Here is an 11778-nt window from a genome sequence, read left to right as displayed (position 1 = left end):
GGCGGCTTTGAGTCACGTGTTCTATGGATTTGCTTTGTTATATTGGCCAACAGGGCAAATCAACCAATACTGGCGTAGGGGCAATCAAATCAGTCAAATCTTGGCGTTATTTAATTTATTGGCTTTAACGGCAGCGCTGCCATTATCAGTAACTATTTCAACCTGGGTAGAACTTGCTGATGACTATAGTTCAGCAAGAACACTAGCTCAGCACTCAGAATCGAATCTCAGCATACGCAAGGGTAGTCGCCATTTGGAAGTATATGCTCTCACAAAGAATAATCGTATCGCTATAGTGGTTGTTCAAATAGCTACTTGGTTTCAGTCTAAGCAAGATGTGGCTTCAACACATCACTCGATTTTCCTTCGCCAAATCTTAATTGGCATAGGCCCGCATATAATGTTGAAAGCCTCGAATCTCTCCAACCTGAAATCAGGAGAAGGCAAAGCAAACTCATACCGATGAACCAATGAGGCCAGCATCATAATCTGCTCCAAATACGAAATGTTCCGGCCGATGCACCCACGCGCCCCCGTCGAAAAAGGGATGAAGTACGGCTCCATGCGCTTCCGATCCTCAGAGTCCAGCCACCTCGTCGGCTTGAAGGTTTCCGGATCAGGGAAGATTTTCGGATCTCGGTGCGCTCCATAGATAGTCATCGATACACTGGTGTCGCCAGGAATCCACTCATCCAGAATGCGAGCCCCCTCTGGAGGCGTGCGACGAGGCAGTGGAGCTGATGTAGGCGGGATGAAGCGGAGAGCCTCGTCGATGCATGCCTTGAGAAATGGAAGGTCCTTGACTTTGTCGTAGGGAGCGATCACCTCTTCAGGCTCTAGGACGCTGTCGACCTCCTTGCGAAGTCTGTCCATGTACTCCGGATACTGGATCAAAAGCTCCAGAATGTGCGTCAAGGCGATGGCTGTGGTGTCTGATCCAGCGTTGATGATGGCGCCGACCTCGGCGACAAGCTCACCCCAGTCAAGGTTGTTGGGAGAGCCAGTCTTGTCTTCCATCATGCAAGAAAAGAAGTCGTCCAGCTTTTCACCGGCTTGGTACTTGCGCAGGCGCTCAGCAGCAGCGTGGTAATACACATCATCCCAGGGCTTGCCGTCCTCCCAAATCTTCTTATACTTGCTGGGCACAGACTTTGTGATCCACTCAATCCAAGGCCACAGGTTGTAGTCCCAAACGAACACCGCTTGGGCAATTGCTGTCTGATTCTGAGAGTGGCGGTAGCGAGCTTTGTATGTGCTGCCATCGCGCCTTTCAGCGGTGACAACATCCGTTCCGGTATCAAGGAGATCCATCTTCGAGGACAGGGTGATGAAGTTGATGGCTTCAATGGTCCAGAGGTTGATCCAGTGGTTGAAGTCGATGGTGAGATCCTGAGGCTCAGGGATGGTGCCTTTCAAAGGCTCGGTGCATTTCTCATCGAATGCCTTGAATAGGCGCTCTGCAGTGTAGGCGACCTTGTACTCCCACTTTTCGAGGTTCTTGATGGCGAAAGCAGCCGACAACAACTTGCGCTTTCGCGCATGCTCCGGCTTGTCAACAACATCGAAGAGATGCCTGTGGCTCCCGCTAAGAACAACGTAATTGTTGTCCTTGACGCACTTGGTGCTGTGACCGTAGATGTCTTTGATGGCCCGGGTGTCGCCGAAGGATAGGGCATTAGGACCAGTTCTCAAGATTGGCAGCCCTGTTGTCTGATGCTTCTGATGAAGCTCCTTGGAACGGAAGCCTTGAGCTGTGAGATAGCAGTGCCTCAAGTCTGTAAATGGTGACAAGGGAGAATAATTGGGGTATTTGCGGAGACCCTTGGAGTCGTAGAAGTAGAGGAAGATAGGTCGAATGACGAGGTAAGAAATGGCGGCGAGGGCCGCAAGCCCCGCGGCGATAAAGCCCAGCATTTTGACTTCAGGATCTAAGTGAAGATGACTTTCAGGATCAACGAGGTCGAAGTGAAGTCTATGGGCTGTTGTTTTCAAAAAGTGGCATCGTGAGCAAGAGTCTTATACTCAATCTTCGTGAAAAGATTACACACAGTCATATCCAATAATCCTACAGTATCCTCAACACCCTTCACAGGCTGGGCTCTATCCTATTTCGTTCCCAGAGCCCGCGGGACTGGATGCTAATGCATAATCCGCGGGGAACTGTCTTGCCAGTCGATCAAAGAGATCGGCTACCGAGCAAAATGTAGGGTCACACGTCAGAAAGCCACAACGGATGAAGGATGCCACTCAATTTCGTATTCAAACTGGTGATAATTCGCCGAAAGCTCGGTATCCGTGTCTTAAGTATCTGCCTTTGTAAATAATTCGCCGGATACCTTCCATTTGAAGCGAATGCCCCAAGATATTGTCGACCCTTCTTGAAGCCAAGTCCGATCGATGTGCGGCTGACGGACCCCGCATGCGGGGAAGTCATGTTCCCCGTGGGGTTGGGGTACGGTTTCGGGTCTGGAGTGACATTCATAATAGATCGACGTGACGTCCTGGAGTGAAAACCGGCGAAAGACTGCCATTTTGGTAAACAGCACTTGTGTAAAAGGCCTTAGAATATCATAATTCAGTGATTGAACTCGTGGTGGCTTATCTCGGTGTTCGGAAAGTGATCGTGATGTTGCGTAGTGTTTCTCATTTGTATCTACTTTGGAAAGAATCGATAAAGTTATGCTACCAGAGAATTCTCCCCTTGGTGCCAGAAGTTTGACAGCAACTCCCTCGTTTTCGTCGACTACTGCCATCCAGCTTCCCTTACGAGCAAAGCACGGATTTCAACATGGCCACGTCTTTTACTTACAACAATACTCAAATTCAGATTTTGATGGATGCTGTTGACACCTTGTCGAAGCAGGCATCTTACGATGACTACCTTCTCCTGCCACTCGTTATCTTGGGATCCCTCTTCGTCTTCAACAGAGGGAGCATCATTCCCAAGACTGACCCGTATGACCAAAAATGGTTCTGGAAGCCCCAGGAGGCTATGGGCGGCAATGTCACTCTCACTAAACGGACCAGAAACATCGCAGAGAAATTTCAAGAACTCGGATCTGACCTGGTTATCTTCTGGGGTTCCCAATCTGGCACGGCCGAAGGCTTCGCCCACCGTCTCGCCCGTGAATTCCACCAACGCTTCAAGCTAAATGCTCTTGTAGCGGATCTGTCAGACTATGACGCTGAGACCATCGCTCTCATACCGGAGTCGAAGCTTTGCATTTTCATCATGTCCACCTACGGAGAAGGTGACCCCAGCGACAACGCTCAGGACTTTGTCAGTTGGTCCTCCAGAACGACCGGCGTTTCTCTTGAACACCTGAAGTACGCAGCCTTTGGATGTGGTAACAGCAACTATCGATTCTACAACAAAGTCATTGACGATGTTGTGACGGCCCTCACGAGCTTCCGAGCCACGGCAATTCTGCCCACTGGCAAGGGCAACGAAGCCACCAGAACAACTGAGGAAGACTTCATGGACTGGAAAGAGAGCCTCTTCAAGACGCTTGTGAATGACTTTGCCTACAAGGAGTACGATGTCGAGTACGAGCCCAGCGTCGATGTCATTGTCGATAAGGTTGTCGAAAGCAAACTTCATGTCGGGAAGCCTTTCTACAGAGCAACATCGAAGAAGGCCACGACCCTCAACTCTGAGATCGCTGCACTGCCTGTCAGAGCCAAACGTGAGCTTGCGCGACACGATGGCCAAGGACATAGCGTCATCGATCTGGAGGTGGACTTGTCGAGTCACCTTGAGATCAAGTACAAAACTGGAGACCACATTGCCATCTGGCCTGTCAACCCGACTGAGGAGGTCCAGTCTTTGACCCAGATTTTGGGGTTGGACTCAAGAAGGAACGAGTCGATTCAGGTCATCAGCAAGGCCACCGAGGAAGAGCCCAAAGTACCAAGCCCAACCACAATTCAGGCACTCTGCCAGCATTACCTTGAGATTTGCGCAGCTGTTCCACGAGAGACAGTCCTATCCCTGGTCCAATTTGCGTCTACCGATAAGGTCAAGACCGAACTCAAGACGATTGGCCATGACAGAGAGACTTACGCAGCCTTCCTGGAACAAAACCATCTTACTCTCGCCCGGCTTCTCAAGCATACCCTTACCGTTGATCCGTCAGCCACGTGGACAAACCTGCCCTTGTCATTCATGATCGACTTCTTACCAGCGATGCAGCCACGTCTGTACTCTATCTCAAGTTCTAGGATCACCTCGCCTCGCCACGTCAGTCTCACTGTCTCGGTCAAACCTTCCCAGTTGGCAGCCAAGCCAGATGTCACTATCGCGGGCCTTGCAAGCACATATCTATCTCGCCTTCAGCCAGACAGGCCCGGGTCTCCTGAGACAGCTTTGATCAACATGTCTCAAGTTCATGCACAGATCCGCGGATCATCCTTCAAGCTTCCTATCCTCCCTTCTGTGCCGCTGGTGATGGTTGCCGCCGGCACCGGCATAGCACCATTCCGAGCTTTTGTACAGGAACGCGCCCGGCTTGCATCTGTTGGTAAGGAGATTGGAAGGATGGTCTTGTTCTTTGGCTGCCAGAATGAGTCGGATTATCTCTACAAAGACGAGCTTTCTGAGTTGATGGAGGGAGCCTTGGCTGGAAAGCTCGAGGTCGTTACAGCATTTTCACGGGCGGACGGTCAGAAGACCTACGTACAACATCGGCTTCAGGAGCGAAGCAAGGATCTTGGTCGCTTGTTGCTGGATGAGGATGCTGCATTTTACATTTGTGGTGCCGCGAACATGGCCAAGGCCGTTGGAAATGTCGTGAGAGAGACAGTTAAGGTGACACGAGAATGGGAAGATGATGAAGTGGAAAGCTGGAGACAGGAAAGAAAGAGGTCAAAGAGATGGTTTGAGGATGTGTGGAGTTGAATAATGGCGACTCGAAGAAGATCGTGGTTACAAAGCGTCCTAAAAGTTCCGCTACATCGAAGGTCGATGCTTGCATTGTTTGTATTACGTTTACTCTGTTGCCCAAGGGACATAAGTTCGAGTTGTTTGAGGTCAATCGTTACAGAGCTTATGAATGTTTCCCAACGTAGCTGCTACACTGATCAGCTCACTACTTTCCAATGTCCAATCACCTTGACCTCATATCGTCGAATTATCTCATGCTGCGATCGGCTGTGCATTGACTCGAACTTGTGTCTCAAGCTTGACCGAGCTTCTCTCGTCTTCTGTCTTTTCCACGTTATCGAAGAAGTTCGGAGGCAAGGCGAAGCCATGATCAAACTTCTTCATGACCTCAGTAGCCTCTTTGATGACGTCGTAACTGTAAGTGAAAGACATGATTCCACGGTGATCCGCTGTTCCATGGTTAGTGCCGCTTTCTTCCAGGATGATAACCTCGACTCACTAGGGATGTCTTCCTCATTCAAGAACTTCATAAGATCCTTCTTGACCTTGTGCGCCTCATCAATACCCACGTTACTGAGAATCTGAATGGCACTGGCACGACCGCGGCGGAGCTTCTCGTATAGTGACATCCGCTCTTCGACCTGAGAGGAATCTGTGGCATTGGAGAAAATGATGCCGAGAGCAACACCGTCCTCGATTCCCTGGGCACCGCCTTGACCCTGATCTTCGACTTGTCAGTAAGAGCCTGCAAGAGAAAGGTATGATCGAACTCACGAGGTAGCATTGGGTGTGCCGCATCACCAGCCAGGACCAACTTGCCCTTGCGCCATGTTGGCAGAGGAGCGCGGTACAGCAACGGCCATCTCTTGATCTCTGTTGCTTTGCTGTGTTTGGTTTAGTAAGGTGCGAAGCTCTAGTCACCATCCTTGATCGGAAGACTCACTTGATAACGGCCTTGAGACCAGGGTGGAATCCGTCGAACCGCTCGAGCGCAACATTCTTGTCGAAGTCGGCATGATAGTCTGAGACGATAAGCGTGTTTAACATCACAGAGCAGCGCGATTCTTTGTCGATTCACTCACCCTCCTTGGTTACCGACTTCATCTCTTCATCGTAGAAAAGTCCGACGAAGTTATGGATAGTGTTCCTATGACATCAGACCTAATATTCTGATCCCACTGGGTTGCATACTTACTTGCGGCATGGGTAGGAGACAAGCCGTCGACTCGTCGCGTGGTCAGGGTAGAGGCGGATAAGGTTGTCCGAATTCTCGTTGAAAAATCTGGTCTCCTCGTCTTGCTCGAGAACGTCCTTTGGGATCAGGAAACGGTAGCAGCAGTTGTAATGACCCGCAGGAACGGGAGGGTTCTTCCTGCCAAGCACAGTCTCGCTGGCAATGGAGTGAACTCCATCAGCGCCAATGACCAAGTCCGCTGTTATCTCTTGACCATCGTTCAGCAGCACCGATGGGACTTCGGGGTTCTATAAGGTGTACATGTAAGTCTATTGTGGAGTGAGAAGCCGCAGCACACATTTACAGCAGCTCAACAGGAACACAACAGGGAGCTCACGTATTCAACAGCCCATGACTTGAGATGGATCGTCACGGGAGTGCCCGGCCCCAGCGGATCCGTCGCCTTTTGTTTCAGAGCGTCGTGCAGATCGACGCGATGCGCGTACCACAGATCGGCGCCGTAACGCTCGTTGTTCTGGGCATGCGACATGGCCATCGTGGTCGCCTGGGTCACAGGGTCCTTGAACTCAATCGGGCCAGCTTTGACGAAGCCAGCGGCCTCGGGGTCGAGACCCCAGCGGACAAGGAAGCGTGCGACATTCGGAGGGACGTGGATGGCGGCGCCCACTTCGTTGTTCATCGCGGATCGCTCGTAGATGTGCACCTTGTGGCCCGCGCGGCGAAGCGAGATTCCGGCGGAGAGGCCCGCGATGCCTGCTCCGATAATGACGATGTCAAGCATGGCTGGGTGATGATGAAGGGAAGGAAATATGAAGACGGCGTCCAACAGTCAGTCACCTTACGCAATTGGTGGCTTTCCGATGCAAATGAGGTCGTGCGTGAGTTTGCGATGGTTCTTGGGATGAAAATGAAGGGGGGATCATCTCTCCTCACAACCGACAGAGCGAGGAGAATACGCAACATCAAAAGCCACAGATGTATGCTTCGTCAGTCAGGGTGTATCTCCGTTTGCTCCACCAAAAGCGCGAGAAAATTGAAGGCAACCCGCTCTTTCATGGGGGCATGGATCTCGCAGAACGAGGCCATTGGTGGTAATTACGGGAACTTCTCAAAGGTGTGAAAGAAGGAGTTCTCGCTGTCAACCTGGAAAAGTTCAGGATCCAGAATCCCCAGTGATGACAGCTTTAGGAAGCTCGCCGATACGACGGTGCTAATTCGTTCCGACTGGCCAGAGTGTTCATGGCTGTCGCTCGTGTTGGTTCAATGTTCAGTAATGTGGGCGGGATATTGTTCCGAAGCGTATCTTGGCTCTTCGGGCCATTTCGGTTCCTGAACTGGCGTTCATCGTTCTATTCGCCCATGCAAGGGGGCGGCAAGACGGCCTTACTCGAGAAAGGCAAGAGATGAGGCTCCAAGTCTTCCGTCGGCATCCCGTCCATATTTGTTGGTCAAGCTATTCTGCGCGCTCCAGACCGGACACCTTGCGCTATTCCAGGACCAGAACCGGGTTTGTCCAAATGAGTCCCACAGCGGCGACAGGCCGGATATCTCGCCTGGGGTCCCTATTGGACATGGCTCCGTGGAATGGGTGTTCGCTTGTTAGAGCTCCACGCCCGCCCTAAATATCGAACATGGAGGCAAAATTTGCTCATTGGTAGGCTGTGGTGTATGAGAAGAACGCAAGTTACGCGTTTCACATGCAGCCAGTGAATTTGAGTCAACACATCGCTGCGGCCTATCGGTGATAGCTGCATGTTAGGTAACGTCATGTCCGAGTTCCGATTTCGTGCAGAACTCTAGTGGGGATTCTCGGTTTTCCCCCGCAACGCTGTCTTCTTTTTGTTCTTCACCATCGACGAGCAAACATGGAACGACGAAGTAGATTCTGCCTGTCGTTGAAAACTGTCAGAAACAGAGTTAGCGTTACCCCAGCTTCCCTTCTGCACGCTAAAAGTGAATCTGGCCACAAACACATCATCTCTGGCATGCCCTTCAGCGCCGAGGCCTTTTCATGGGTCGAGATCCGCCTAATAACGTTGAGGCCGTGCGCCCTTGCCGTCTGTTCAGGGGTCTCGGGAAGCCAAGGACCAGCGGGCCGATCCTTGTAGACACACCCGCTCGAGTCAGTTCTGCTGTGGGATGTCCTGAAGAAAGGCACAATGGTTGATCGTTGATGTTGGAGGGCTTTAGATGGCGTGTGATGGGTCTTGCTTGCACTGAAGATTGAATTAAAGTACAGTCTGGATATGTCTGAGCAGCGAGCTTGTTGGAGATCTGATGGTAGAGAAATAATGTTGCTACGGGATTCATAACCCTTTCGAACCTTCATCCGGGTGCTGTGCCTCTTACGTGTACATACCCTGGTCGTTCCAGGTTCTCCAACGGGCGATGGCTACCACAGTATCATCACACGGAGTACCCCTTCAAATGATTGAGACGATACTCTCAGGGCTAGACCACACGTAGAACTGCGATGCGCCACGCACCAACGTCTTCGTCCCAGGTTCACAGGTCAGTGTACATTGCCAGTGGAACCAGTGGTCAAGTCCTACCTCGGCCGGCAGAAGGGTTCACCAGATCATGCAACAGGCGACGAACGAAGGGTTTTAGACGTGTTGATTCGTCCGTCCCAGATGTCTTGAAAAAATATGCCCACGGACGTCCGAACTCCCTGTGAACACAGACTGCCGATCATCTCGGAGTGGTGCGTATTAGTACTTCGACCTCCCTTTTGGCTGTGCCGCCATTTCTTTTCTCATAGATCTGCACCTCTCTAAACAACTCTTTCGTCCAGCCAGTCACTTTGACTGAGCTTTCTTCTCGTCCAGTTCTCTCGCGTATCTATGCGGTGATCCGAACTTCATCACAGCCGACCTTTCCCGCGATCTCTGGCAGACATGTCCGCGGAAAATACCAACATGGCGAAGCCAACCGACGACGCTGTCGTCGTCGGTAGTACCGAGAAGCCTGCCCCCAGATCATCAGATGGCAGCCAGGTTTCCGATGAGCCCGAGCCTAAGCTTCACGCGAAGACTTTCCTGGCTGTTTTTGCAGTGGCTTTGATCTACTTCGCGCAACTATTCAGTCTTATTGGCGCCGGTGCTGTAAGTTGCACAACATCTACTACCCCTCACACCAATGCAACGGCAACTGACGTGAGATGTCTTACAGCAAGGCCAAACCATCGCGGGTCACTTTGGTGCCACAGATAAGACGAGTTGGCTCTCGGCAGTTATCACCATCATGACCGTTGTTCTCGGACCCATTTTCTCACAAGCAGCGGATTACTGGGGTCGTAAATGGTTCATCGTCATCCCGACTTTCTTCGGCGCGATTGGCTCTATTGTCGTCGCCCGCTCAACGAGTATCGAGATGTGCATTGCTGGGTTCTGCATCATCGGCGTGGCCTTTGGCGCCCAGCCTCTGCTTCATACAGTATCTTCAGAGGTACTGCCTCGCAAGTGGCGCGCGTATGGACAGGCATCCGACATGATCTCAAATGGTCTCGGTAGCATTCTCGGTCTACTGGTGGGCGGTGCCTTCAACAGAACCAACAACCCGGCATCTGATGGGTTCCGATCCTACTTCTACATGGCTTTGGCTCTATACGCCGTGTCTGCCATCCTATGTATTGCCGTCTACAATCCCCCTCCCCGCCCTCTTCAGAAGAGTCTCACTTTGACGGAGAAGCTTGCAAAGTTGGATTGGGTTGGCTACTTCTTCTTAGCTTCCGGCCTTGTACTGTTTTGCTTGGGTCTGTCGTGGTCCAAGAACCCCTACGAATGGTCCGATCCCCACGTCTCTGCGACCTTCGCCGTGGGCGTTGCTCTCGCTCTGATGATGGTTGTCTACGAGATCTGGTTCAAGAAAGACGGCATGTTCCATCACGGTCTCTTCACCAAGAACCGCAACTTTTCCATCGTCATGTTTTGCGTGTTTGCGGAAGGAGTTGCTTTCTTTGCTGCCAACACCTACTTTGCCTTCCAGGTTAGCGTTCTGTATGAGACCGATGCGGTCCTCGTCGGCACCCGCTACGCTCTGATGTCTATCGCATCTATGATCGGCTCAGTCCTTTGCGGCTGGTACTGCGCGAGAACTCATCGCCTGCGCTGGGTGACTGTTGGCGCCTTCATTATCTTCGTCGTCTTTTTCGCCTGCATGGCGACCACGAACCAAGGCTCCAGCAATCCCGTCTGGTTCTACCCCGTCCTCCTTGGTTTCGCCCTCGGCATGACCCTGACTACTCTGATCACCGCCGCTCAGCTTTGCATCCCGCCCGAGTTAATCGCCATCGCCAGTGGTCTCATCATCAGCGTTCGATCCCTTGGTGGCACGATCGGAATTGCCATTTACAATGTCATCTTCAACGATAGCATGAGTCACATGCCTGAGAACATCGCGAAGGCTGTGATACCCTCCGGATTTAACCCGGAGAACTTGGGCATGCTCATCGGTGGTCTTACCGCTCACGACAACGAGATTCTCGGCAGTATTCCAGGCATCACTCCCACAATCATTGAGAAGGCAGCAAACGCTCTGCTCAGCACTTATGTGTCTTCGTTCCAGAAAGTCTGGATCGCTGCAGCTTGCTTTGTTGCTCTCGCTGTCATTGGTATGTCTCTAGCCTCTGAATATCACTGTCATGGCCACTTGACTGACAATTATCCAGCTGCTGCTTTCCTTTTTGATCCCAAGAAGGAGTTTAACAACCATATTGATGCACCCCTAGAGAAGGAGGAAGCTAGCGTGTACAGTGTCAGCGCATGAAACCAGCAGTCATTAAGACCTATGTAGCTTGAAATGCTCGTGGATCGGGTTGTCAAAGTCTTTTTCAAATTCCCACATACATATCCCTTAGAGTTTAAACATGTAGATTATGCATCTAATTCAGATCACAAACGTCCACATTCATTATTTTGAGCCTTTTTGAGCTACTATTGATGATTCAGCGATTCTTGACTCCTGCTGTGGTTTCACAGTACACACCATCTTCTACTTTTCTAAACAGCCAAGGCCTCCTTCGAAGGCTTTCCCCGTCCTAAACCATCATTCTCGGCGCGCGGCTTCACGTCCCGTCGGTAATGAGCACACCCTCTCCGAGCAAAGCGCACCAAAAGGTGTGCTGCAAAGTCGAGATAAGCATGTCTGCCAAGGTTAACGCCGGGTGTCCGCCCACACTCCACACACCGGTCAAAGTCGTTGGCACTAGCACGGCAAGGGACCGGTCTGAACCCCTGCTTCTCGTACCGCTGTAGGGTTTCTCCGCCGGGCTCGTTTAGCCCGGATCCCCATCGCCGAACGGGAAGCTTGCGAAATTTTTGTCACTAAAAGCGAAGGTGGCAGAGGAGGATCGAACCAATCGCGGGTGATCCGTCAATATGATGACAGGGGCAAAATGTTGTTGGAGCCGGGGTAAGATTCAACGCCAACTCCAGTCCCCCCCGCGGTCACGTTGCTGGAGAAGAAAAGTAAGAGTTATCGTATGATGAAGGAGGGTGTCAACTTATTCCGTGATAGTGGGATTCGGTTGGTTCCAGGGTGAAAAGTTTTGAGATTTTGCCTAAAAGAGCCAGCGGCAGATTCAGTGCCAGTCGTCTACCTGCTGCGCCGTATGTTGCACCTTTCCCACGCCTGAACGCCTCGGCTATTGTGTTGATTGATGCATGAAGAAAACAATGGCGTGGTTGTTACGTTTCTTTTT

General features: G+C 51.5%; 4 protein-coding genes across 4 annotated transcripts; 2 read left to right on the top strand and 2 right to left on the bottom strand.

The window, feature by feature from the left end:
- Positions 1-351: 351 nt before the first annotated feature.
- Positions 352-1914, bottom strand: COL26b_011855 (uncharacterized protein; the record flags this gene model as incomplete). Its single annotated transcript, XM_053184508.1, has 1 exon — positions 352-1914. The coding sequence occupies one exon, from the start codon at positions 1912-1914 to the stop codon at positions 352-354; it is 1563 nt and encodes a 520-aa protein (XP_053031576.1).
- Positions 1915-2788: 874 nt separating this feature from the next.
- COL26b_011854 (uncharacterized protein) lies at positions 2789-4897 on the top strand (the record flags this gene model as incomplete). Its single annotated transcript, XM_053184507.1, has 1 exon — positions 2789-4897. One exon carries the CDS (start codon positions 2789-2791, stop codon positions 4895-4897), a length of 2109 nt encoding a protein of 702 aa, XP_053031575.1.
- A 237-nt stretch (positions 4898-5134) lies between these two features.
- On the bottom strand, positions 5135-6858 carry COL26b_011853 (uncharacterized protein; the record flags this gene model as incomplete). The annotated part of the gene is made up of 7 exons (XM_053184506.1): positions 5135-5331; positions 5382-5606; positions 5657-5766; positions 5826-5904; positions 5965-6029; positions 6078-6364; positions 6454-6858. 7 exons carry the CDS (start codon positions 6856-6858, stop codon positions 5135-5137), a joined length of 1368 nt encoding a protein of 455 aa, XP_053031574.1.
- A 2137-nt stretch (positions 6859-8995) lies between these two features.
- Positions 8996-10844, top strand: COL26b_011852 (uncharacterized protein; the record flags this gene model as incomplete). The annotated part of the gene is made up of 3 exons (XM_053184505.1): positions 8996-9181; positions 9249-10689; positions 10747-10844. The coding sequence occupies 3 exons, from the start codon at positions 8996-8998 to the stop codon at positions 10842-10844; spliced, it is 1725 nt and encodes a 574-aa protein (XP_053031573.1).
- Positions 10845-11778: the final 934 nt, after the last annotated feature.

Source organism: Colletotrichum chrysophilum (assembly GCF_026319265.1).
Source record: "Colletotrichum chrysophilum strain AFK26 chromosome Unknown scaffold_153, whole genome shotgun sequence".
Taxonomy (NCBI): Eukaryota; Fungi; Ascomycota; class Sordariomycetes; order Glomerellales; family Glomerellaceae; genus Colletotrichum; species Colletotrichum chrysophilum.
This window is presented reverse-complemented; position numbering and strand designations above follow the sequence as displayed.